Source organism: Artemia sp. Qi Xiang Cuo, chromosome 14 (assembly GCF_049724085.1).
Source record: "Artemia sp. Qi Xiang Cuo chromosome 14, ASM4972408v1, whole genome shotgun sequence".
Classification (NCBI taxonomy): Eukaryota; Metazoa; Arthropoda; class Branchiopoda; order Anostraca; family Artemiidae; genus Artemia; species Artemia sp. Qi Xiang Cuo.
The window spans coordinates 6,888,229-6,915,699 of NC_142807.1; the positions used below are offsets into that span (position 1 = coordinate 6,888,229).

Sequence of the window (27,471 nt, forward strand, 5' to 3'; positions counted from 1 at the left end):
TCTCTTCCAAAAAAAAGTAAACAAAACTTAAATTAACTAATAATTAAAAAAAAACTAATTATACAAATAAGTAAAATACAAAAAAAATAACTACAATTTACAAATAAATAAAATAAAGAAAAAATCAACAAAAATGTAAAATGTAATCATAAGATTAATAACTTATAAAAAAAAAGTAAACTAAAATTTGAGTTAGTAAATAACTGAAAATCTACAAATATCAGTTCAATAGGGATAAATCCTTTTATTTGGCAGTTATTTGACAGAAACTCAAAAATGTATTACTTTAGTTTATCTGCTCAAGACCGCCACTGTATATGCAACAGGAATATCCAGAGATTTTTTGTTGTTGTTTCACTGTCAAATAAAAGGACTTGTCCCTATTAAACTTTTATGTCTACGTCATGAAAAGGCAGTGTGGGCTTCAAAAATACCAATTAAAAATGAAAAACTAAATGATGAAAACAAACAAATAGCTAAAATTTTAGACTACTATTTTGTTTAATATAGGCGGAGAAAAAAAAACTTTCAAAGATCCCAGCTTGTAGTAAATATTATAGAAAGCATCTAAGAACAGAATTTTCAGGCTGGCTTCTCAGAGAAGATACCGAATAAAAAAAAAAAAAAAAACAAAGAATGCCATCTAAGGATTATCAGTTGACCCGAGATGCTATTTATACTTTTCAATTACACTGCCCAGCGCCTCATACGATTTTTGGCATGAACATAAGCCAAAATACAAAGCCTCTAAAAATGAATATGTATATTAATGGGGAAGACGTGTAAGATATTTGATACTTAATTCTGGAACGTCATTTTGCGCTTTATACTTCACCCATGATCTACATACTCTATTTTTTAGCAAAGTGAGATCCTCCTGCTCCTGGAAACTAGGAGTCATCATGAGATGCAAAAGACTCCTCCCTGACGAGTCCATTTCGATACTATTCACGTCATGTATCAGACCAGTCATGGAAAATTCATGTTCTCTCTTTGCTGGCACTCCAACTAGCCACTTCGCTCCTCTTCAACGTGTCCAAAACCAAGCGGTTCGTTCCGAAATTTCAAGCAACTCTGATGCCAAACCCCTGCAGTCAATCCAGAATCAATTTGTGATGCCAAACCCCTACAGTCAATCCAGAATCAATTTGTGATGCCAAACCCCTGCAGTCAATCCAGAATCAATTTGACGTGGCTTCGATGTCAATGCCCTGCAAATACAGGCATTTCCCTCCATCTGAGAAGGTATCAAGACTTGTTCCATATACAGTACAGGCTTTGTGATCAACTCGCCAGAGTACAGCTCCACAGGACTGCCTTATGCAGGGCACACTCCGTCAAGAATACTTGAAGACAAGTCTCGCTCGACGATTTATCGCCATATGGAATGGTTTCTAAGGGGTAATCCCGGAAAGTCCTTCTTTTGAGCCGTTCAAGAGAAGCTAAAATAAACATCTTGAAAGTAATTAGCGTGGTAATAAGCCTGAGTAAAAAATAACAATAATTACTGTATATAAAAATGAATGGCTATCTACTTAGTGTTTTTTTTTTTTTATACAGTAACAATAATTACTGCATATAAAAATGAATGGCTATCTACTTAATGTGTTTTTTTTTTTTTTTTTTTTTTTTTTTTTTTTTTTTTTTTTTTACCGGTACACAAAGTTAAAACCATAGAGCATCCGAAAGTTAAGATATTTGAAGACGTAGTATACAAAACATTAGTTTGAGCTGACTGAACACAATCAAAGAATTTAATATAATTCTTATAAAATATTTAAAGATATGCAGCAACACTGTTTCCTTGGGGTTATTAAAACTGCCTAAAGTAGATTTAGAGAAACTACTTGACTACTTATTCTAATAAATAACTTCATCATTCTTAGGTACAGGATCATTATTTGTATTTCTATAATTTGCAGCATAGTTACTTATAAATCTTATGAGTAATTGTCTAGATCACAATATCCTTAAGAATAATTATGTATACCATTTTTTATCCATAATTCCATAATGCACAGCATTCTTATGGATAATTCGGATGAGTAGCAGTCTTATGTACAATTCTATAATTCACAACATCCTTATGAATAATTCTATAACTGACAGCTCACTTATGTATGATTCTTATGTATAGCATTTTGTGAATAATTCTATAATCCACAGCATCTTTTTTTATAATTCTATAATTCACAGTAGTCTTATGTATACTATTTTGATACATAATTCTATAATCCAAAACTTATTATGTATAGCCTTCTTATATATGATTCTGTAGTTCCGAGCGTTCTTATGTACAGCATTCTTATTTATAATTCTGTTATTCACAGCATTCATGGGTATAATTCCTATATACAGCATTTTTAAATATATTTCTATGATTCACAACATTATTATATATAATCCTTACAGTTCCTTATGTAAAATTCCAGAATACACTGCGTTCTTAGGTATAATTCTTGTGTATGGCATTCAAATGGATAATTCTATAATTCACAGCATTCTTATGTATAATCCTCATGTATAGCATTCTTAAGTATAATTAAATAATCCACTGCGTTTTTATGTATAACTCTTATGTACAACATTCTCATGCATAATTCTATAATTCACAGCATTATTAAATATACTTATTATGTTCAATATTCTTTTGTATAATTCTATAATTCACAGAATTCTTATGTATAACCCTATGAATATCAACCTTATGTATAACATACTAGAAAAATCAATCCCTTTGTATCTTTTCAACATATTGTAAACAGTAAGCTTTTCAATGTGATTATATGTAACTTATTTTTCATTAAGTCTTCGATGGTACAATGGTAAGCATACTAGTGGTTAGGATAGCTGGCATTCATAAAGACTAGCAATAAAAATGCAGTTTTTAGTAGAATTTAAATAAAAAAGTTTCTATTTGATTAAATTTTGTTTTTTTAATTAAAAAAGGCACTAGAACTTTTAATTTCCATTTGCATGAGCCCTCTCATGACATTCTTGGACCACTGGGTCTATACAATCACGCCTGCAAAAAAAAAAACAAAAAAAAAAAAAAAAAAAGTACGAATCCGTGATGCAAAAAAAGAAAAGAAAATCCCACATTTTTGCAGATAGGAGCTTGAAACCTCTCAAGTGAGGTTCTCTGATATGCTAAATCTGATGGTGTGATTTTCATTAATATTCTATGACTTTTAGGGGGTGTTACCCCCTTTTTTCAAAAATAATGTAAATTTTCTGAGGCTCGTAACTTTTGATGGGTCAGCTTAAACTTGATGAAACTTATATATTTAAAATCAGCATAAAAATCCGATCCTTTTGATGTATCTATTGGTATAGTTTTTTAGAGTTTCGGTTACTATTGTTCGTTACCACGTTGGTTATCACGAACTGTTTGATTCTATAACTCACACCAATCATGTGGATTAATTCTTATGTGTAGCATATTTATGTATAATTTTTTAATTTACAGCATTTGTGTGCATTAATCTTATGTAGGGCACTCTTCCGTATAATTCTATAATTCACAACATTCGTATGTGTAATCCTTAAATATAGCATCCTTATACATAATTCTATAACTCAGAATATTCTTATGTATACTGGTTATGTATGGCATTTTTATGTACTATTATATAATGCACAGCAGTCTTATGAATGATTCTTTTAATGCTTATGTATAATTTCACGGAATACTGACTGGTGGAAAAATCACTTTTGAAACGAAAAAAAATATAAATAGGAGCATCCCACTAAGCCCTTCCTCTTTCTCTTTCAAAATCAAGTTCACATTTCGCCTCTCAACAAAAAACACTTAAGGGCGCGACCCAAGTAGCTTTTTTCGGGTACCGATTTCAGCAGCTCAGTGGGCAAACGATGGCGCTACAAAAACGAAGTCCTTTGCGCGAGACTTTCAAAACCAAACATCATGGACACCAATAGTCAGCTGAGGGATACTTTTCTGATACTTTCCTGTAGTATTTTAACATAATTTCTTTACTTCTAGAAATGTAGCTCAAAATCTTATACTTTCACTGGAATTTTGGCTAACTAAATTTTGCGGATTATCCGACCAATTATCCTAGTCCATATGAAAATCGGTCAAAAATCCACTAAGTTTTCAATGATAAAAAAAAAATAACAATTAGGTTTCGGGCACGCCAGTCTTTTAAACGCCATCTTTAAAATTTCTTTGATAGATTGCAGAAAAGGTAACTACAGTTATTCGATGGTAGCTCTAGTTGTTACCTAATTTTAGAATTTTACGTAAATTTTGTTACCTAAATTTTTTAGGAATTTTTTAGAAAGTCATGTTTTCAGGTAGGCTGTTAATAGGTCTAAGACGGGCTTAAGAAAATATATAGAATAAAAGTTATCTTTTTATTTCAACTGCAAGTTCCTCTTTTAATTTTGTTTTACGTGTTTTATTCTGTTTTATAGTTGTTTTTTTTTTCTTTTTGAACTGAGAAGAGCAAAGTAAAGGTCTCAGCAAAAATATTTAAATTATTTTCTGGTTGTCACTGGCTGAAATGTTCCCTCGTTTATTTGTTCTATTTTTTTCTGAAGGCGTTGTTTAGTCAGTATGGTCTTAGCAATGGCGTCAATAGGGGAAAGGGGGAGTGGCATCTGTCCTCCTTTGATTTTGAAAAATACCTCTTTTTGGAGGGGAGATCACTGATGGGAAGGATTTTTTTGTATTTTCATTGAAAAATTGAAAACAACATTTCCACCCCGCAGTTTTGAAACAATACTTTTTGCTCCCTCCTAATTTCATGAATTGACACAAGTCTTAGTATTTATTTTCTGTTTAAATACAACTACCATAACCTTATAATAGATCACAATGTAGATGTAGATAACTTTGTGTAACATATAACAATAATGAAAACAATAACAGACAACAATGTACATCAATGTAGATAAAATACATACTTGACGCAAAGCTTGCTTTGGTGAACGTTATGTGATGACAACCAAGTCTTTTCAAAAGTTCAGGAACTTCTTTTTCTATTTCATGTAAATTTGGAAAAGTCCCTTCAAAGTGCTCCATAAACATCTGAAAAACAGAGGAGATATTGAAATTAAAATCTGAAAAGAAAAACACCCCGATTTCGTTTCAGAAGCTCAGATTATTTTTGTTTCATGCACGTATAGAAAACCTCCTTTTAAGTGTTCCATATACGTCAGAAAACAGAGGAGATGTCAAAACTAATATCGAATAAAAAGGAAAATTATACGTCAGAAAATAGAGGACACGCCAAAACTAATATTGAATAAAAAGGAAAATTATACGTCAGAAAACAGAGGAGACGTCAAAACTAAAATCGAATAAAAAGGAAAATTATACGTCAGAAAATAGAGGACACGCCAAAACTAATATAGAATAAAAAGGAAAATTATACGTCAGAAAACAGAGGAGACGTCAAAACTAATATCGAATAAAAAGGAAAATTATACGTCAGAAAATAGAGGAGACGTAAAAACTAATATCGAATAAAAAGAACATACGTCAGAAAATAGAGGAGACGTCAAAACTAACACTACTACTACTACTAACAACTCAAGACTTCACCATGCCGCCTAAGGCCAGTAGAGTTGCACCCGCTACTGCTTCGTCCTAAACTATTCTGAGTCTATGTCTCTATAACATACCAGGAGGTTCTCATTTCCTCTGAATCTTTCTTTACGACGTCCTCCCAAACCGAATGAGGACGACCTGCTTTCCGTTTAGCCCTAGACGGTTGGCCTAAAAGAACAATCTTCGGCAATCTGTCATCCTTCATCCACACAACGTGTCCTAGCCATCTCATCCTTTTTTTCATTATAGCCCTAGAGAGCGGTATTAAACCACATTTTTCGTACAGCCTATTGTTTGGAATACGGTCAGTCAGCCGGGTACCCAGAACAATCCTTAAGCAATTTCTCTGGAAAACATCTAGCAAATCTTCATCCGTTTTTCGAAGCGCCCATGCTTCAGAGCCATATTTGACTACTGTCATCACTGTAGTTTCTAATATTCTAATCTTGGTTTGCAGACTTATCTTCCTATTCTTCCAAACTATTTTTAATTGGTGAAAAAACACCCTGAGCCTTGGCTATAAACATCTTCACTGCTTCCACCGTCTTTACTAATAATACTACCAAGGTAAGTGAAGCTGCCCACTTGATCAATCTTTTCATTACCCAACGTCACATTTTCATCTTCACTTATACGTACCTAGCCTTAGTGACTTAGTCTTCTTAATATTAATTTTCAAACCTATTCTAGCCCCCTGAACTCGCAAAACATCTAAAAGTTCATTTATTTTGCTCATACTTTCCTCTAGGATGCTTAAATCATCAGCGTAATCTAAGTCCAGGAGACTTTTTCCTCCCCATTTGATCCTGTGGTCTCCCATTATCTTTCCTGTGCTCCTTAATACAAAGTCCATCAAAATAATCCATATAAAGGGGGATAGAACACAGCCCTGCTTAACTCCTGACTTAATACAAAACCAGCTGCTAACCTTATTGTCTACCTTAACCGCAGCAGTGTTATTCTCGTACATAGCACTAGTCACTTTAATGTGTTTTTACGGTAGGCCATGCAATGATAATACTTTTGCTGAAGCTCTTCTGTCAGCAGAATTGAACGCTTGCTCATAATCTATAAAACTAAGGACCAAAGGTGTTTGACTACTCAGGCACTTCTCAATTATTAACGTAAGAGTGAATATTTGGTCGACGTATCCTCTACCTTTCCTAAAACCGCACTGTTCTTCTCTTAAAACTTTGTCTACGGCATCTCTCAGTCTAAAAAGTATCATATTACTAAGTAATTTGCTACCTACAGAGACCAGACTAATGCCTCGATGATTACCACACTCATTTTGATCACCTTTCTTAAAAGTTATCGAATAAAAAGGAAAATTATACGTCAGAAAATAGAGGAGACGTCAAAACTAATATCGAATAAAAAGGAAAATTATACGTCAGAAAATAGAGGAGACGTAAAAACTAATATCGAATAAAACGGAAAATAGCCCAAATGTTTGATTTTTTTTAAAGTCCAGGTTCTTTCTCAATTCCATGAAGCTGAGGAACATTTACTTCAAAGTTGAACATCCGAAACATCTTTAAACATAAATAAGTTTAAATGTATTTTTAAACATTTTATGTTTAAACATAAACACCTGAAAAATAGAGTTGTCGAAAGTAGACTTGCATGCACCAAAGAGCCTCAAATTGGGCTCTTGAAACGTACAGATTAGAAATATTTAAGGGCATTGTATGATTCTGATTACAACAAGTTATAACAATTGTAATATCTGCTTTAAATTTTATATATGATCTAGTATCAAAGACAGCACGATAGCGCTGCCTAAGTAAAGAACGATGTGGGCATAATGTATTATTTATTTATTTTTTTTTCTTTCTCCATACCCGGGCCCTTCGTATCGAAGGAGTTGTCATAGAAACTTCGAAAAAGGCTCATTCAATTGGAAATTGGAGTGGCTAGTGCCCTTTTTAATAGTCGAAAGGGATTGGAGGGCAACTAGCCCCCCCCCCCTACGCCCATCATTCCCCCAAACACATCCAAATCAAAATTTCGAGATAGCTATTTTGTTCAGCGTAGTTGATTTACAGATAGAAAATATATATTCGAGGAGGACACTCCCCCACAACCCTCGGGGCAAGGGTTTTAAGTTATGCCCTGAGGGCATATAAGACCGATGTTGGCACAATGTATTATTTATTTCCTTTAGAGCAGGGCACTTCGTATCGAAAAAGTTGTCGTAGAAACTTCGATAAGGGCTCATTCAATTGGAAATTGGACTGGCTTGTGCCCTTTTTAATAGTCGAAAGTGATTGGAAGGCAACTAACATCCCTTCCACATCCACCATTTCCCGAAACAGATCCAATCGAAATTTTAAGATAGCCATTTTGTTTAGCGGAGTTGATTTCCACATAGAAATTATGTTTTTGAGGAGGACACTCCCCCACAGCCTTCAGGGCAAGGGTTGCAAGTTATGCCCAGGGGCATATAAGGTTTCTATAGAAGTCGTTGTCGTAGAAACTTCAAAAAAAGCTCATTCGATTGGAAGGGTTAAAAGTTATGCCCTGGGGGCATATAAGTTTTAAGTGAAATCTTTGTCGTAAAAACTTGAAAAAGGACTCATTCGATTGGAAATTCAAAGGTCTAGTGCTCTTTTTAATAGTCGAAAGTGATTTGAGGGCAATGCACCCCCGTCTCTCGCCCACCTTTTCCCCAAACACATCCAATCGAAATTTTTTAGATAGCCATTTTGTTCAGCGTTGTTGATTTCCAGATAGAAATTATGATTTTGAGGAGGAAACTCCCCCACGGCCCTCAGGGCAAGGGTTGTAAGTTATGCCCTGGGGGCATATAAGGTTTTTATAGAATGCGTTGTCGTAGAAACTTCAAAAATGGCTCATTCGATTGGAAATTGAAATGGATAGTGCCCTTTTTAATAGTCGATACTGATTGGAAGGCAACTAACGCCCACCATTTCCCCAAACATATCCAATCAAAATTTTTAGATAGCCATTTTGTTCCACGCAGTTGAAAGTTCTGGAAATTATACCTTTGAGAAGGACACTCCCCCCAGTCTTCAGGGCAAGGGTTATAAGTTATCCACGGGGGGCATATGAGGTTTTTGTCGAAATCTTTGTCATAGAAAATTGAAAAAGGGCTCATTCGATTCGAAGTTCAAAGATTTAGTGCCATTTTCAAAAGTAGAAAGTGATTCAAGGGCACCAAATACCCCTCTACTACCCACCAGGCCGTAACAAACATATACTACACATTCATACATAGACTTTTTATTCACCTAAGTTGAAATTTGTGGGAAATAGGCCTTTTAATATGGCAACCCATCCCCCCCCCAAAAAAAAACCTCAGGGCAAGGGTTTTAAGTTATGCCCGGCGAACATGTAAGGTTCTTATGGAAAGCGACGTTGTAAAAACATAAAAAAGAGCTCAGTCAATTGGAAACTGAAAGTGCTAGTAACCTTTTAAAAGTCGAAAGTGATTGAAGGGCAACTAACCCCCCTCTCACGCCAACCATTTCCCCAAACACATCCAATCAAAAGTTTGAGATATCCATTTTGTTCAACGTAGTGAAAGATCTGGGAATTGGATATCTTACGATGGTAAAATCCTAACAGCCCTCAGCGCAAAGGTTGTAAGGAATACTTAGGGGGTATGTAAGGTTTATATCCGAATTTGCTGTAAAACTCTCGAAAAGGGCTCATTTGTTTGGAAATTGAAACGGCCCTTTTTAATAGTTGAAAGTGAGGGGAGAGTAATTGACCCCCCTCTCACGCCCAACTTTTCCCCAAACACATCCAATCAAAATTTTTAGATATCCATTTTGTTCAACGTAGTTGAAAGTTTTGGAAATTAGGTCTTTAAGGATGACAACCCCTCCCCCTACAGCCCTCAGGGCAAGGGCTGTAAGTTATGCCCTGGGAGCATATAAGGTTTTTATTGAAAGCGTTGTCGTAGAAACTTCAAAAGGGCTCATTCAATTGGAAATTGAAAGGGGTAGCGCCCTTTTTAATAGCTGAAAGTGATTGGAGAGCCACTAACGCCCCTCTAACGCCCACCATTTTCCCAAACACATCCAATCAAAATTCTGAGATATCCATTTTATTCAACGTAGTTGAAAGATCTTGAAATTATGTCTTTTAGGATGATAGCCCCCTCAGAGCCCTCAGTGCAAGGGCTGTAAATTAAGCCCTGGGGCATATAAAGTTTATATAAAAAGTTGTTGTAGAAATTTCAAAAAGGGCTCATTTGACTGGAAATTGAAATTGCCCTTTTTAATAGTCGAAAGTGAAAGGAGAGTAATTAACCCCTTCTCACGCCCACAATTTCCCTAAAAACATTCAATCAAAGTTGCAACATAGCCATTTTGTTCAACGTAGTTGAAAGTTCTGGAAATTATGTATTCAAGGATGACAAACCCCCCAGATCCCCAAGGGCAAAGGTTGTAAAGTATGCCGTGGGGGCATATAAGGTCTTTATAGATAGAGTTACCGCATGATTTCGACCTGGGTCCATTTAATTGAAAATTTAGAGGGCTACTGCCGTTTTTACTACTTGAAAGTGGCTGGGATGCAACTAACCCCCCTCTTACGCCCATCATTCCTCCAAAACAGTCAACACACAACCTTTAGAGAGCCCTTTTATTCAATGTAATACACTGTTCTGAAATTCGGTCTTTGAGAATGACATCCCCCGCAGCCCTCAGGGCAAGGGTTGCAAGTTATGCCCTGGGGGCATATAAGATTTTTATTGAAAGTGGTGTCGTAGAAACTTCAAAAGGGCTCATTTGACTGGAAATTGAAAGGGCTAGTGCCATTTTTAATTGTTGAAAATGAATGGAGAGCGACTACCACCCCTCTCGCGCCCACCATTTCCTCAAACACATCCAATCAAAATTTTGAGATAGCTATGGTGTTTAACGTAGTTGGAAGCTCTGGAAACTAGTTCTTAGAGGATGACAACCACCCTAACAGCCCTTAGGGGCTGTTAGGGGTTGTAATTCATGCCCTGGGGGCATATAAGGTGTTTATGTCGTTTCAAAAACGGCTCATTCGATTGGAAATCGAAAGGCCTAGTGCCCTTTTTAATAGTCGAAAGTGATAGGAAGGCTTGACATTTTCATAGTAAAGATCGAAGTGGGTATAATGTATTATTTTTTTTTTTTTGTCGTTTAGACCAGGGCACTTCGTATCGAGGGAGTTGTCATGGGAACTTCGAAAAGAGCTCATTCGATAGAAAATAGAAAGGGCTGATGCCCTTTTTAAAAGTCGAAAGTGATTGGAGGGCAAATAATCCCCCTCCCACGCCCACACTCCCATTTGCGCATGATGTTTAAAAACTAAATGTTGCCTTAAGATTAAATCAAAATGCACTGTGTTAATGGTAATTCCCAATAAGCCATCTTAGCAGTATCCCAAGAACGACTGTTCTTGGGATGTTCGACTGTATTATGTTCAGACTTTCGGGGCTACTTCTGCTCTTAAAATTTAACCAAATCAAAATAGCGTAAGTGTATCCAACCGATCAAAGAAAGTAAACAGATTTTTTTGCGAATGGTATCAAGTTTTCCATTTTAGGTCAACTAGAGGAGGTATGAAACTAAATTAAACACTACTATTTGTGTCCAGATTTTTAAAATTGTGTATGTTACTAAAAATTGCTGAAAATTTTTCTCCAGCATGCAAATAGCAGGCCAAACTATAAAGTCTTAAAAAAAATTAAAGATTTAAAGCATTATTTTCTTTTTCCCTGAAAAGACTATGTGAATATAAAACGAACAGAAATTAATTTAAAAAACTTTTTCCACAAAATAAGTTTTTCAAAGAAAAGTGAAGAACTCCATTCAACAAAAAATGCGCAAATATAAAATCAAATAATCTACCAAGCGTGAAACTACCACAAATTAGCATCAATAAATAAATGAAACCCAAAACGAACAGAAATTACAATAAATAACCGATTCAAACTCAAAACGATCAGAAATTAACATAAGTTGGGCTCAAAACCCCTATGCCTTCCCATGGCCAGAACAAAATTTGCACTTTACTGAAAAAAAAATACAAATGAATGTGCATTGTCAGTTTAATATACATATGCTGATATTTAGCAATCAAAATGTTAATATTATTTGATTTATTAAAGTTATAAAAGTAAAAACACATATATTTTTTTCAGTTAAGTACAAATTTTGTTCTGGCCCTGGGAAGGCATAGGGGTTTTGAGCCCAACTTATGTTAATTTCTGCTCGTTTTGAGTTTGACTCGGTTATTTATTGTAATTTCTGTTAATATTGGGTTTGCCCCATTTAAGATTAACCAAACTGATCCTTTATATAACAAACTTGTTTCAAAAAGAGATTTTTAACCTTTGGCAACTATGGGCTGCAGTTCGACTTTTACTAGATTGCAACTACAGCTGCAACCATGATACTATAACCCCTCCCCATACCCATACACACCTTTCAGTTACTATAGGTTAGAGTTCGTTCTTTATTGTAACCATTTATAATGTAATCCTATATTGGCCTTCGTATGCAAGATGATGTGAATAACATTAGCTACTACAGTGTTATTGAAAAATGTAGTTTTTCGTAAAAAATTGATTCTATTTGAAAAAAATATTGCTGTTAATTACAAAAGGATTTTAAACACATCAATTTCCCTTAAAATGAGTAATTAAACAGCTCTCTTATAATGTTCCAGTGTCCCGCTGGCGGCGGAAAAAACGGAATAACAGGTGCCTTTGATGCAGAATACCGTAGTTCAAGCCACTCTTCTTGTTTTTCAAGCCAATATATTTTCTCTGTTGTTCAAGCCAAGAGACTATGTTTCCTATATAGAAGTTTTGGACAAGGGGGTTCTAATAGTGCACTTCTTGTTTTGATCTAACACTATTTTCAGGAACTATGGGCTATTACATTTTTAAGAATTGGAAGTGATCGTCTCTTACTAGGTTGCTAGCTACCGCTGCAACTCGGATTTCGGACAAGGAGGTTCCAGTAGTGTACTTTTTTTCGATCTGACACTATTTTTAGGAGTTATGGGCTATTGTAGTTTTTACTATGGTACGTGATCGTCTCTTACTAGGTTGCTAGCTACTGCTGTAACTCGAATTACGTTTAGTTACTATGTGCCCTGATTTTCCTTTACTATGTTTCAGCTATATCCGATAGTCCCCCTTTATAATGAAATATATCGATCCTATATGTAACGTACTAGGTTTTTAGCTACCACTGCAACCCGGATTAAATTATCTTGTCGAAAGATAAGCGTATATAAATATAGCAGCATTCACTTATTACGTAATATATGGTTCAAACTTAGGATTATGACGTCATTCATCAAGCTTGTACATGAAAATGCAGTTTTTTGTAAAAATATTATATTTTACACATATATTTTCTTTTTTACAAAAGCCACTAGATTGGACAATTTCGTTTCAAATGGGCATTAAACAGATCTCTATGATTTTCTAGTGCGCTGCTAGCTGAAGAGGAAAATCGAAAAGAAAAAAAGATGCCTTCAATACAGAATATTGTGGTTCAGCCACTTTTCTTATTTTTCAAGCCAATAGATTTTCCTTATTGTTCAAGCCAAGGGACGGTAAGTTTCCTAAATGGGGATTTCGAACAAGGCAGTTCTAATAGAGTACTTCTTGCTTTGATCTCACTATATTTTTAGGACTTATGGGTTGTTTTAGTTTTTAATATGGAACGTAATCGTCTCTTACTAGGTTGCTAGCTACCAGTGCAACCTGGGTCATTCAGCAAACTTGAACATGACAATGCATTTTTTTTTTAATTGATTTAATTTAAAAAACTTGTTTTTTTTTACAAAAGGCAATAGATGTAGCAATTTCCATTACAATGAGCCATTGAACAGCTCTCTTATGATTTTCCAGTGCCCAGCTAGCTGAGGAGAAAAAAAAACAGAAAAAAAGATGCCGTCGATACAGAATATCGTAGTTCAAACAACTTTTCTTGTTTTTAAAGGTAACATATTTTCTTTGTTGTTTAAGCCAAGATACTGTAAGTTTCCTATATATGAGTTTCGAACAAGGCGGCTCGGATAGTGTACTCTGTTTCGATCTGAAATATTTTAAGAGGTTTTGAGGTATTGTATTTCTTAGTATGGGAAGTGATTATCTCTTACTAGGTTACTAGCTATCGCTGCAGCCCGGATTTAATATAACATTTTATAAATTTGGAGTAAGCATGAAAATTTACCTGCTATAAGGTATCTGTATCTGCCAAATATCTGTTTTTTGCAGTTTCAGTTACTATTGGGCCATGTCGCTCCTTACTTATACTACCGCTGCAACCACGATATATCATACAGTGACTCAGTGTTTTAGTTAATATGGGCTAGAGTGCGTTCTTTATTCTAATTTTTGTAAAAATTGATTCTATTTTAGAAGCTATTTTTTTAATTACAAAAGGCACTAGATGTCGCAATTTCATTTAAAATGAGCCATTATACGGCTTTCTATGATTTTCCAGTGCCCAGCTAGCTGAGGAAAAAGAAAAAAAACGGGAAAAGATCCTGTCGATGCAAAATATCGTAGTTCAAGCAAATTTTCTTGTTTTTCAAGCCAACATATTTTCTTTGTTGCTCAAGCCAAGTTTAAGCGTACCAGTATTGAGTTCGACATGTAAATGTAATACTGTTTAGATCTATTTGTAAATGTACCCGTGTTGAATTCTATACGTAAATGAACAGTGTTTAGTTCTATATGTAAAGTTAAGTTTTATATGTGAATTTGCCAGTGTTTAGATCTATATGTAGATGCTCCAGTGGTTAGTTCTATATGTAAATGTTAGAGTTCTCAGGTTTTATATGTAAATGTACCGGTGTTCAGTTTTATATGTAAATGTATCAGTGTTCAGCTCTATATTTAATGTAGCTGTGTTTAGTTTTACATGTAGAAGTGCCAGTATTTAGTTTTATATGTCAATGTATCAGAGTTCAGTTCTATATGTAAATGTACCAATTTCAGTTCTATATATAAATGTACCAGTGTTCCGTTCTATACATAAATAAACCTATGTACGGCATCGTTTTTTATTATGATTCAGCTTCTATATGTCATTGTTTGTTCTTCTCTTGGTTTTATATACCTCTATGACGGTGATTGGGTGCTACCATTTCATCTAACCGTCACAAGCACTAAACGTCGTTTCGTCGACAAGGAAAATCCGTCAGAACTACTAACCATCAAAACGTTGACAGTCACAATCGCTACCCGTCAGAACGTCGACAGTCATAACATCGAAAAAAAATGTATAATTTTATATAATAGTAATAAGTATCTAATTGTTTAGAAACAAATTTCAGCTATATATTAGCACATCAGGGGGGTCGGGGTAAAGCATAGCATATATTAAATACGTAGTCTAACCTAAACTAGGTACCTTTTTCCCCATAAACCCCAAAAAACTTAAATTTAAAAATTTTAGAGGGTATAACGCATTTTGTTGATGCCCTGACGTGTCGATGTTATGATTTTCGACGTTCTGACGGGTAGCGATTGTGACTGTCTATGAACTGACGTGTCGACGTTATGACAGTCGATGTCCTGACAGTTAGTGGTTCTGACAGATTTTTTGTCGACGCTATGACGGATTTTGCCGATGTCCTGACAGTTAGTGGTTCTGACAGATTTTTTGTCGACGCTGTGACGGATTTTGCCGATGTCCTGACGGTAGTAGTCCTGAGTGTCGATGTCCTGACGCCTTCCCACCGTGATACTCATGTCTAAATTTTAGACTGAACGCATATAGATCCTTTATGTGCTTAATTAAAAAAACTTTTCCCACAAAATAAGTTTTTCAAAGAAAAGTAAAGAACTCCATTTACCAAAATGAGCAAAAATAAAATCAAATAATCTACCAAGTGTGAAACTACCACAAATCAGCATCCATAAATAAATGAAACCCAAAACAAACAGAAATTACAATAAATAATCAAGTCAAACTCAAAACGAGCAGAAATTATCACAAGTTGGGCCCAAAACTAATATGCCTTCCCAAGGCCAGAACAAAATTTGCACTGTACTGAAAAAATACAAATGTGATTACTTTTATAACTTTAATAAATCAAATAATACAAACATTTTGATTACGAAATATCAGTATATGTATATTAAACTGACAATGGTGTTGCCCTAAGGGCTGTGGGGGTGTTGTCATCCTCAAAGATCTTAGTTTTAGAACTTAAAACAACGTTGAAAATAATGGTTATCTCAAAGTTTTCATTAGATGGATTTGGAGAAAAGGTGGGTGTGACAGTAGGGATAGTTGTCCTCCAATCACTTTTGACTATTAAAAAGGGCACTAGCCCTTGGAATTTCCAATCGAATGAGCCTTTTTTGAAGTTTCTACGACAACGCCTTCAATAAAAATCCTTATATGCCCCCAGGGCATAACTTACAACCCTTGCCCTAAGGGCTGTGAGGGGTTGCCCTCAAAAACATAATTTCTATCTGGAAATCAACTTCGCTGAACAAAATGGGTATCTCAAAATTTTGAATGGATGTGTTTCGGGTAATGAAGGGCGTTGAAGGGGTATTAGTCGCCTTCCAGTCACTTTCGACTATTAAAAAGGGCACAAGCCACTCCAATTTCCAATTGAATGAGCCCTTTTCGAAGTTTCTAAGACAACTTCTTCGATACGAAGTGCCCTACTTTAAAAGTTAAAATTAATAAATAATACATTGTTCCAACATCGTTCTTACATGCCCCCAGGGCATAACTTAAAACTCTTGCCCTGAGGGTTATGTGGGAGTGTCCTCCTCTTTACTTAGTCCCCGTGTCTTGTCTCGTTCTCGAGTGTCCCCGTTCTTTACTTAGGCAGCGCGATAGCGCTGCCTATGATTTATACAACAACTTTCTATATAAACTTTTATGCCCCCAGGGCATTACTTACAACCCTTGCACTGAGGGCTTTGAGGGGATTATCATTCTAAAAGACCTAATTTCCAGAACGTTGAACCACTTTGAACAAAATGTATATTTCAAAATTTTGATTGGATGTGTTTTGGAAGATGGTGGGCGTGAGAGGGGCGTTGGTCGCTATCCAATCACTCTCAACTATTAAAAAAGGCACTAGCCCTTTCAATTTCCAATTGAATGAGCCCTTTTGAAGTTTCTACGACAACAATTTCAATAAAAACTTTATATACCCCACGGCATAACTTACAACCCTTGCACTAAGGGCTCTGAGGGGATTATTATCCTCAAAGACCTAATTTCCAGAACTTTCAACTACGTTGAACAAAATGGATATTTCAAAATTATAATTCGATGTGTTTGGGGAAATGGTGGGCGTGAAAGGGGCGTTAGTCACTATCCAATCACTTCCAACTATTAAAAAAGGCACTAGACTTTTCAATTTCCAATTGAATGAGCCATTTTGAAGTTTTTACGACAACGCTTTCAATAAAAACATTATATTCCCCCAAGGCATAACATACACCCCTTGCCCTGAGGGCTGGGGGGGGGGGGAGGGGTTGTCATCCTTAAAGACCTAATTTCCAAAACTTTCAACTACGTTTAATAAAATGGCAATCCAAAAATTTTAATTGGATGTGTTTGGGGAAAAGGTGGGCGTGAGAGGGGGTTAGTTGCCCTCAAATCACTTTCGACTATTAAAAAGGGTACTAGCCCTTTGAATTTCAAATCGAATGAGAAGTTTTTCAAGCTTCTAGAACAAAGATTTCAATAAAAACCTCGTGTACATCCGGGATATAAGTTACACTCTTTGCCCTGAAGTTTTTGAGGGAGGGTCCGCCTAAAAAATATGTTTTCTATCTGTATATAAGTTACGCTGAAAAAAATGGTTATTCCAAAATTTTGACTGGATGTGTTTGGGGGAAGGATGGGTGTGGGGGGGGGGGGGTCTAGGTGACCAACAATAAATTTCGTCTATTTAAAAATGCATTAACACATTTAATTTACAATGGAATGAGCTTTTTTTGAAGTTTCTACGGCAGCACCCTCTTTTAAAACCTTATATGCACCCAGGGCATAGATTAAAACCCTTGCTCTGAGGGCTGTGGGGGAGTCTCCTTCTTAAAAATATATTTTTTAACTGGAAATCAACCACGCTGAACAAAATGGCTACCTCAAAATTTTGATTGGATCTGTTTGGGTGAATGATGGGCATGGGGGGGGGGGGCTAGTTGCCGTCCGATCACTTTCGACTATCAAAAAGGCACTAGCCACTCGATTGTCCAATCGAATGACCCCTTTTTGAATTTTCTTTGACAACTCCTTCGATACGAAGTGCCCGGGTATGGAGAAAAAAAAAACACATTGTGCCCACATCGTTCTTTACTTAGGCAGCGCTAGCGCGCTGCCTATAATTTAACATTGGTCATCTTTTATATGAAGAAACAGTTTTTGATGTTTTGTTGTTTTTTTTACTCAGTTTCATCTATTAATCCGAATTAATAATGAACTATGCCAAACCTTTATTTAACCATTTACTATACAACATACTAATTCTTAATTTGAATTCCATAAAAAATCCAGAGCGCTTGTAAAAATCCCCAGAAATCCCCAATTCCCTAAATCAAAAAGTTTGTCCCGAAAAGGCATCAAAAATCCTCATTTTAGGGGCAAATCCCTAGGATGGAAACACTGTATGGTACGTGCTCTTCTTTACTGGTTTGCCACTACCGCAGCATTTATGATTAATGCTTCAGTTACTATGGACTAAAGTTCGTTCTTTACTATAAAATAAAACTATGACGACATTTATTATCTAGTATATGAAAATGAAGTACTTTGTAAAAATATTCATTTTATTAAAAAAAAATTTTTGTTAATTAAAAAAGCACGTAGATGTGACAAATTCCTGATGTTAATAACATAAGGTACTACCGAGTTATAGAAAAATGCAGTTTTCAGTAAAAAGAGATTTTATCAAAAAAATTAATTGAAAAACATTTTTAACCACATCAATTTCCTTTAAAATGAGCCATTAAACAACTCCCTACGATGTTCCAGTGCCAAGCTATCTGAGGAGGAAAAAAAGAAAGAAAAAAGGAAAAAAAAGATGCCGTATATGCAGAACATAGTGGTTGCAGCCACTTTTCTTGATTTTCAAGCCAATATATTTCTCTTGTTGTTCAAGCCAAGGGACGGTAAGTTTTCTATATAGGGGTTTCGAACAAGGCGGTTCTAATTTCTTTCAGACTAGGCGGTGTACTTCTTGTTTTGATCTGACTCTATTTTTAGGAGTTATGGGTTATTATATTTATTAGTATTGGACATGATCGCCTCTTACTAGGCTGCTAGCTATCGCTGCAACCCCGATTCTTTACTATAGTTCAAAGATAAATCACAAACAGGAAAAAGGAAGAGACGAGCCTCGGAGAATCAAGCAGCTAACTAAGTCTAATATGGCCCCATACCATGGAAAATTTTACAAAAGATAATACAGCCACTAAAACTATTAAGGCTACTACTATTTATTGATATTTCAGTAACTAAAAGTTAGTGTTTGCCCTCTATTATAATTTTCTTGTTTTTCGACTCAACAGATTTTCTTTGGTGTTCAAGCCAAGGGTCTATAATTTTTCTTTATAGGGGTTTTAGACAAGCGGTTCTAACTGTGTACTTTTTATTCCAATCTGATATTATTTTTAGGAGTTATGGGCAGTTTTATTTCTTAGCATTATAGGGGTTTTAGACAAGCAATTCTAACTGTGTACTTTTGTTCCAATCTGATATTATTTTTAGGAGTTATGGGCTTTTTTATTTCTTAGCGTGGGATGTGATCCTCTCTTACTAGATTGCCAGCTACCACTGCAACCCTGATTTATCAAAACCATTCTTTAAAGTAAAAATACATTACATTTTAATGTTACTAAGGGCTAGAGCTTCTCCCTTACTATTAATACTAAATCAGAGTTAGATGGCAATTCTTCTCATCAGACAATTTTTCAACTTTCGGTATTATGGGCTGTGGTTTGCCTTTTACTAGACCGCAACAACTGCTGCAACCATGATGCCTTTTCGCCTTTTACTAGGTTGCAGGAACTGCTGCAACCGTAACATAATTTAGAGTTTGTTCTTTAATATAGCCTCAACACGACATCATAAGTAAATAAACAGTGGTATTTAACCGGGTTCATTAGTCTGTAAAATTTATCTTAAATTGTATCGACTAAATAGCTAAATTTACTAATGCTTTAAAGAAGGCAAAAAAATTGAAGTATTTATTTGCATAAGCTATCTCTGAAAACAAAAATGACGTTTTACATTTTCATTCTTTGAAAATTTTCTCTGAATTCCTGGGATTCAAATTTTGCTATTATAAGCTAAAATTTAACACAAAACCAATACAATAAAAAAGTTCCTTGTTAATGGACTTCATTTTCTTGTAAATTGTTTTTGAGAAAACACGAAGGAAATTTTGTCCTATCTTTCAATTCGAAACTATTTCAAACGAAAGTAACAAGTTGCTAGAAAGAAATCATAATATACTTAATCGCTATAGAATGAATGTTATAAGTAACTTAAAAACCCCATTATTTTACACTGTTCCCGTTTTGGGAGTAATACTCGTATATTACTTAGAAAGGAAGAAGAATGTGCCGGCTCTGGATAATTTTGGTATTGTTGCTGAAAAGTGCATTAGCAGTATAAGAGGATTATTTTCAAAATTAATTGAAAATAAAAGCAAGGAAAACGTAGAATCTGGAAAAGTGAAAAGTGAATAAAGTCTACCAGGCGACATAATTTTCCTGATTGTTGAGCAGGGGAAAACATTACTGATATGGAAACGTGCAAATTATATTAGAAAAAAAGAAAATCATTTCTCCCTTCTTGGACGCTACAACAACTACAATAGATGGAAACAAGAAAATCGTCAACCATAAAGTTATGGAAAATAGGTTAAAAACCATCTTTGTTGCAGAAAATTGAGTTTGAAACTGTGACTGTCATAGATTGCAGAATGAAAAATTTGTTTCTAAAAAATGTAACAGTGTTCACTTCAAAATGTAAATGTACCAGTGTTCAGGTCTATTTGTAAATGTACCCGTGTTCAACTGTTACTTTGTGACTACTTCAAACGCACTGACAATCTCAAAATTTTGATCGGATGCATATAGAAAAAACGGAGTGTGTGGAAGGGGGGGGGGTAGATGCCCTCCAATCTCTTTTGACTCATAAGAAGGTAACTAAAACGTTCAATTTCCAATCAAATGAGCCACTTCTGAAGTTTATACGACCTCTCCTTACATAAAAACCTTATATGTTCCGAGGCATAACAAAAAAAAATTGCCCCCGGCCTCTGGTTTTTTTTTACCAACCTCTGAGTTTTATTATCTGATGTTTGAACTATTTCTAATAAAATACCTCAAAATTCTTTTCTGATGCATTTGTAGAAAAAAGAGCGTGAGGGGCTAATTGCCCTTTGTGTCGACTCTTTAAAAGTGAACTCAAAAAAATTCAATTTTCAATCAAATGAGCCATCTCTGAAGTTTATACTAGCATCCCTTCTATAAGAACCATATTTTCCCCAAGGCACTACTTACCACGCCTGCCCCCGGGTCCTGGGGGGATGTGTCGACACCGGGTTTTTTGTTATATGACCTTTGAATAATTTTTGACAAAATGACAAAATCAAACCTCTGGGTATGAAAGGTGGCGGAATTCTGTCATTTGTCCGTAATGACTTGTACCCAAGTGAAATCTCAATTCCGTGTCTTGCTCCCTTTGATGAGATTATGTGGGTGTGTGTTCGACCTAAAGTCTTGCCACGTTTTTTCAATTTAATTGCCCTGTGTTGTTTTTATTACACCCCTAATCAGAGATCCGCTGACAAAAAGATCCGAAAACTTACATGCAAGTGCTGACTTTCTACTATCAAAATACCCAAATGCAGGATTTTTCCTGATGGGTGACGCAAATGATATAAAACTTGATTCTACATGTAAGGATTTTAATATAAAACAGGTCGTTAAGGTCCCAACTACAAGAATCTGGATTCCGAACTACAAGAATCTGGATTATCACTGGAACAGCAAATTTACAATTCAGATTGTGATTTTACAATCCAGTTTGTCAGAAAGAAAGGCCTCTTGATTCAGTACATCTTGCTAGACGGTGAAAAAAACATTAACAGCATCCAAAAGATCAACTTTAATATTTAACTTTTAACATTAACAGGATCCAGAAGATCAACTTTTATATTAACAGCGTCCAGTAGATCAGCTTTAATATTACCCTACCTTAAACAGTCCGACAAATTCTTTTTTGTCAATCCTAAGGGTTCCTCGGAATCTCTCAGCAGCGTCTCGAAGTCCACTTGCATCCAAAAAGTCGTGAATCTTGACCAAAAGCTTCTTTTGCACAGCTTTGTCATGGTAGTTCACACCGTCTTTTGCACGACCCCTGCGACATAGAACAATTTATACCATGCATGAAATTAAATCTGCAAACAGAGAGGGACCGGGGGACTTTCATAGAAATCAAGACAGAAGAACTAACCCAAACCCTAATTTCTAACTTTATTTGCAGCCACATCTGAGCACTATTGACCACCTCCCTGGAAAAAGCATCTGGTAACCTTAAAATTTCGGTTTACATAGCCTGCAGCGATTTGTACCATCTTAGCACTTCAATTCTTTAAAAAAATATTTGTAAGAAGAATAAGAAATTCCAGCACTTTTAATGAAAGCTTCTCTTTTAATTTTCTACTCTTTTAATTTTTCAGTCATCCCTCCAAAAAGCAAATAAGAAGAAGCAACTATACGTGGCAATGAGGTTTCGACTGCATTTTTTTTTTACTAGACCTGCTTCTGTTTTTCCTTAAAAAACTATTTTTCTCTTGTCTGTTTTCTTCTACTTCTGTTGTTCAAAAAGATAAAAAAAAGAGTTATTTTACTTTGAATGATTTTGGGAACAAACTGTGGAGGTTATGAACAAACTAAAAATATTGACATAGTTTTCTGATTAAGCATAATGGATGTCTGATTATGATTATGAGCATGCATTTGTTGCAAATTCTTTTGGTTTCACGTTTTCGTTGAACATATTTAGTAGGTCAGGCATTCACGTTGGGCAAGGATTCTTAAACCCGTACAATCCGTACCCAGATCAACAGAAATAGAAACACAAAATTTTTGGGAAAATACCATATTTTTCTATAATATTCGCACAGTCTATTTGCTTGTCGGAGTTTTCATAAAAACCTCCCCCTCTACGAAGTACGCGGCACTCCACAATGAACTCATGCACATGTTCCTAACATGAATCTGTCATTATGATCTAACCTAGAAAAACTTTACAATGACGCATTACTGCTCCGAATGAAAATACAAATACTCAAATTCATATAAGGGATGATCAAGGAAGGGGGAGGGTAAATTATACCTCCACTTCCCATGTGGAGCTCCACAATCGACTCGGCGAACCAAGCCGAGTGGATTCGTGCGCTGGATTTAGGATTCTTTATCCAAGAGGGCGAGGGTTCGAATGCTAGCGTATCCAATTATTTGGTTTGGGACAGGAGTCAGTAGTGTGATTCTGTAAGCTCAGCCAGAGTCGACCCAGCTCAAAATGGGTACCTGGAGAAATCTGGGGAAGGTAAACAGGAAGGGTGTGCGACAGCACAGGATGGTTGGCCCCCAGTCCCCCATTGCACCTCCTTGCTGAAGGGCCAAGAAACGGAGAACAGCACCGCCGGTAGGGACTTCAAAGTCCAATGCCGTATTCTTTACCTTCTTTTTTTACCTTTACTTCCCATGTCTGAAGACCGTTGAACCATATTTCCATTGTTTTTTATTATCTCGATGACGCAATGAACTTTTGAGTTATGAAGCAAATCTCAAATTTAAGGGGGGCCTCTCTTTTGTCATTCCTAATAGGGAAGAATTGAAAATCACGTTGTGCACCTTACTTGGGGTTTTAGAGCCAGAATCAAATGTTACAAGTTAAAGGAAGTATAATAATAAATCTAAGCAAAAAAGGAGATAAAATAACATTGATACTTGGAGCTTCCGTTCGGTTTGGTTTTTCTTTGTTCAGAATAGACTCTAATGAGCAAATACATTAACATATTTTCTTTAATGACGTATCATCTGGAAAATAAATCTTTTTAAGAAATAAATTTACATTTAATAAAATTAGTATAATTTATTCAACCCCCTGGAAAGTACCTTGAACCAAAAATACTCTTTCTATATTCCTCGTATTGCAGTTTTAAATAACATGTGCTTTCGTTAAATAAATGCGAAAACAAGGAAGAGATACATTATTTTCAGAAAAAAAATAACTTTTGTATTTCTCTTCTATGATACAAAAAATGAAAATTGTCAAAACTGTTTACTATGAAATCAAAACCAAAAAAGGTAAACTAAAAAAGTTTATGGTTTATTTCATCTATAGAAGAAATAAACCTACATGGTTGCGTCAAATTGTGTGACCTTAGTGTCATGACTAGGCTGATCTCATATGAAACAACCAGTTATAGAATGATCAGTTATGGAATAACCATGTGATGTTGCACTTCCAATTAAAGAATAAGGTTCTTTGACTCTTTGATGTCACGAAAATAAAGTAAAATTACAGAAAAAAAAAGAAATTAAGGTACTCCTTTTATGCTTAGAGAGGAAATGCCCAACTTCCCTTAGAAACAGTACAAAGCTGCAAAAAAAAGGAAGGTACAGCCAATGGATTTGCCAAAATGACCATTATCCAAATATTTAGGATTTTCAAGGTACATTCTTTACTTATGGCATGTCAGCATACTTACTGTATAAAATCTCGGAAATACAATGAAACATGACATACCAACTTTTTATAATTGGACTGTTTTTCAGTTTTCATGAAACAATCTTTTTGGTTGTATTTGTATTATAAAAATCGAAAACGATAAAATTGCCCCCTCTTCTACAACTAGAAAAATAAATTTTACCTCCCCTTTCTCCATTTTTTTTTTTTTTTTTTTTTTTGTAAATTTGTAAATTTGCCATTGTTTTTAATTACTTATTGGACCTTTGTAAACCCAGTCCAGAACCAGGAGTAGCAAATACAGTTGATATTGGTGTCTGAAAAGGGGTATGTGCTACTGCGTTAGCAGATGATCGTCCATGATCAGCAGCAAAACTGCCTGTTCTTTTAAGCTTAAAATTCGATGGTCCACCAAGTTGTAAATTACTTGTTCTAGGGATTGGAAGACCACTCTTTTTTCCACTTGCACTGCTAAAATTGAAATAACTGACATTAAAAATCCTTAGCATACCAAATATCTCAAATCAGCTAAAATGTCGACCAAGTTATAAATTACTTGTTATAGGGACTGAAAGACCACTTTTTTTCCACTAGCACTGCTACGATCTAAACTACCAACATTAAATCCTTATCATATTAAATATCTAAAATCAGCTAAAAATATTTTTTAGAGGTAAGATAAATTGGCTGAAAAAATTTTCTAATACCAAAACCAGCTGAATCAATTTATTAACAATTGCTAAAATTTGATGCATACTTAAAAAAGTATGACTGAAATAGGAATTGTCTAAGCAAATTCATTCATGATGCTTATGACTCATTTGGTATTTTAATATGCTCATTTATGATGCTTATGACTCATTCAGAGACAATTTCTGAAATAGAAACTGTCTAAGCAAAAAGATCTGTTATGCTTAAGACTCATTTGGAGTTTGGGGATACTTATTTGTGATGCTTATGACTCATTTGGTATTTTAAGATGCTCATTTACGATGCTTATGACTCATTCAGAGACAATTTCTGAAATAGAAATTGTCGAAACAAATAGATCTGTTATGCTTAAGAGTCATTTGGAGATGGATCCATTGGAGTTTGGAGATGCTTATGACTCATTTGGAGTTTTGGGGTACTTATTTGTAATGCTTATGACTCATTTGGAGTTTTCAGATTCTTACTACCCATTTTGAGAAAATTCCTGAAATAGGAATTGTCTAAGCAAATTCATTTTTGATGCTTATGATTCATTGGATTTGGCAAATATTCAGACATTTTGAGGCAATCAAACGAATTAAAACAGAGGCAGAGGAAGTAACAACAGAGCAACACTGGAATTCTTGGGGAAGGGGGGACAACAGAGCTCAGTTAAATTTTAGCATGCTTTTCAACTTGTTCTAATTTTCTTTTATTGAACAAAACAAAGAATTCAGAATATCAGAGTCATAATCCCTCTTTGTTTCTCATCCTCAAATTAATCGTTAAATCATGTGCAAACAATATTGGGAACTCATCACTTGAAAGTAAATAATTTGTAAAATTATTTATGTACATTAAGAAAAGCATTAGCCCCAGGAAAGATCCCTGAGGTATCCCTATATTTTTGAATACAAAAATATGAGACAGTGATGAGATTTGTGAGCCCCAGTGATGAGTGATGAATAAATAGATTGGTCAACAACAAAGACTTTATAACTTCTTCCAGATAAATATGATCCAACTAAATCAAGTGCCATTCCCTGAGTTTCTATATTTTCCAACATATCGAAAAGAATAGCATGGTCAACTGCTTCTTGATGAATAAAAAAAAAGAAAACGAAAAAAAGGCTATTTAATGCCAAATGGCTATCATCTATATCTATAGCCTCAGCTAAAAACTTATATAAAGCAGCTCCTGCTTTCTCTATAAATCTATCAGAGGCAACGCTATAGCGTTACCTATAGTAAAGGCCATACGGCTCCAATGTTTTATTATTATTAATTTATAAAACCTTTTCCACAAAATGAATTTTTCAAAAAAAAGTAAAGAACTCCATTAAACAAAAAATAAGCAAAAATAAAATTAAATAATCTACCAATCGTGAAACTACCACAAATCAGTATCGATAAAGTAATGAAACCCAAAACGAACAGAAATTACAATAATTAACCGAGTCAAACTCAAAACGAGCAGAAATTAACATAAGTTGGCCGCAAAACCCCTAAGACTTCCCAGATCTAGAATAAAATTTGCACTTTACTGAAACAATGTAAAAGTTTACACTTTTATAACTTTAATAAATCAAATAACATTAACATTTTGATTACTAAATATCAGTATGTGTATATTAAACTGACAATGCATATTCATTTGTATTTTTCAGTAAAGTGAAAATTTTGTTCTAGCCTTGGGAAGGCATAGGGGTTTTGCGCCAAACTTATGTTAATTTCTGCTCGTTTTGAATTTGACTCAAAACGAGTATTACTTCTATACTTCTATAACTTTTATAAAAGGTTAATTATTGTAATTTCTGTTCGTTTTGGGTTTCATTTATTTATCGATACTGGTTTGTGGTAGTTTCACGCTTGGTAGATTATTTGATTTTATTTTTGCTCATTTTGTGTTTAATGGAGTTCTTTACTTTTCTTTGAAAAACTTATTTTGCGAAAAAAGTTTTTTCAATTAATTTCTGTTCGTTTTATATTGACATAGAAAATAATACTTTAAATCTTTTCGTTTTTTAAGACTTTATAGTTTGGCCTGCTATTTGTATGCTGGAAAAAAATTTTCAGCAATTTTTAACAACATACACCCTTTTAAAAATCTGGACACAAATAGTACTGTTTAGATTAGTTTCATACCTCCTCTAGTTGACCTAAAATGGAAAACTTGATACCATTCGCAAAAAAATCTGTTTACTTTCTTTGATAGCTTGGATACACTTAAGCTATTTTGATTTGATTAAATTTTAAGAGAAGGATTGGGAGGGTTGATGTGGGAGGGTGGGAGTAGAAGGGGGATTAGTTACCCTAAAATCACTTTCGACTATTAAAAAGGGCATCAGCCCTTTCTATTTTCAATCGAATGAGCCCTTTTCGAAGTTTCCACGACAACTCCTTCGATACGAAGTGCCCTGGTCTAAACAACAACAACAGCAACAAATAATACATTATACCAACATCGATCTTCACTATAAAAATGTCAAG

General features: G+C 34.9%; 1 protein-coding gene across 1 annotated transcript in view; it reads right to left on the reverse strand.

The window, feature by feature from the left end:
- Positions 1-27,471, reverse strand: part of LOC148944075 (uncharacterized) — an 81,364-nt gene that overhangs the window by 28,612 nt on the left and 25,281 nt on the right. The window contains exons 2-4 of the mRNA XM_089100201.1: positions 24,547-24,762; positions 21,789-21,951; positions 4,930-5,053 (exon numbers count right to left, since the gene is read on the reverse strand). Of these exons, the coding sequence (XP_088956327.1) occupies positions 4,930-5,053; positions 21,789-21,951; positions 24,547-24,762 (503 nt within the window). The remainder of the gene's footprint in view (positions 1-4,929; positions 5,054-21,788; positions 21,952-24,546; positions 24,763-27,471) is intronic.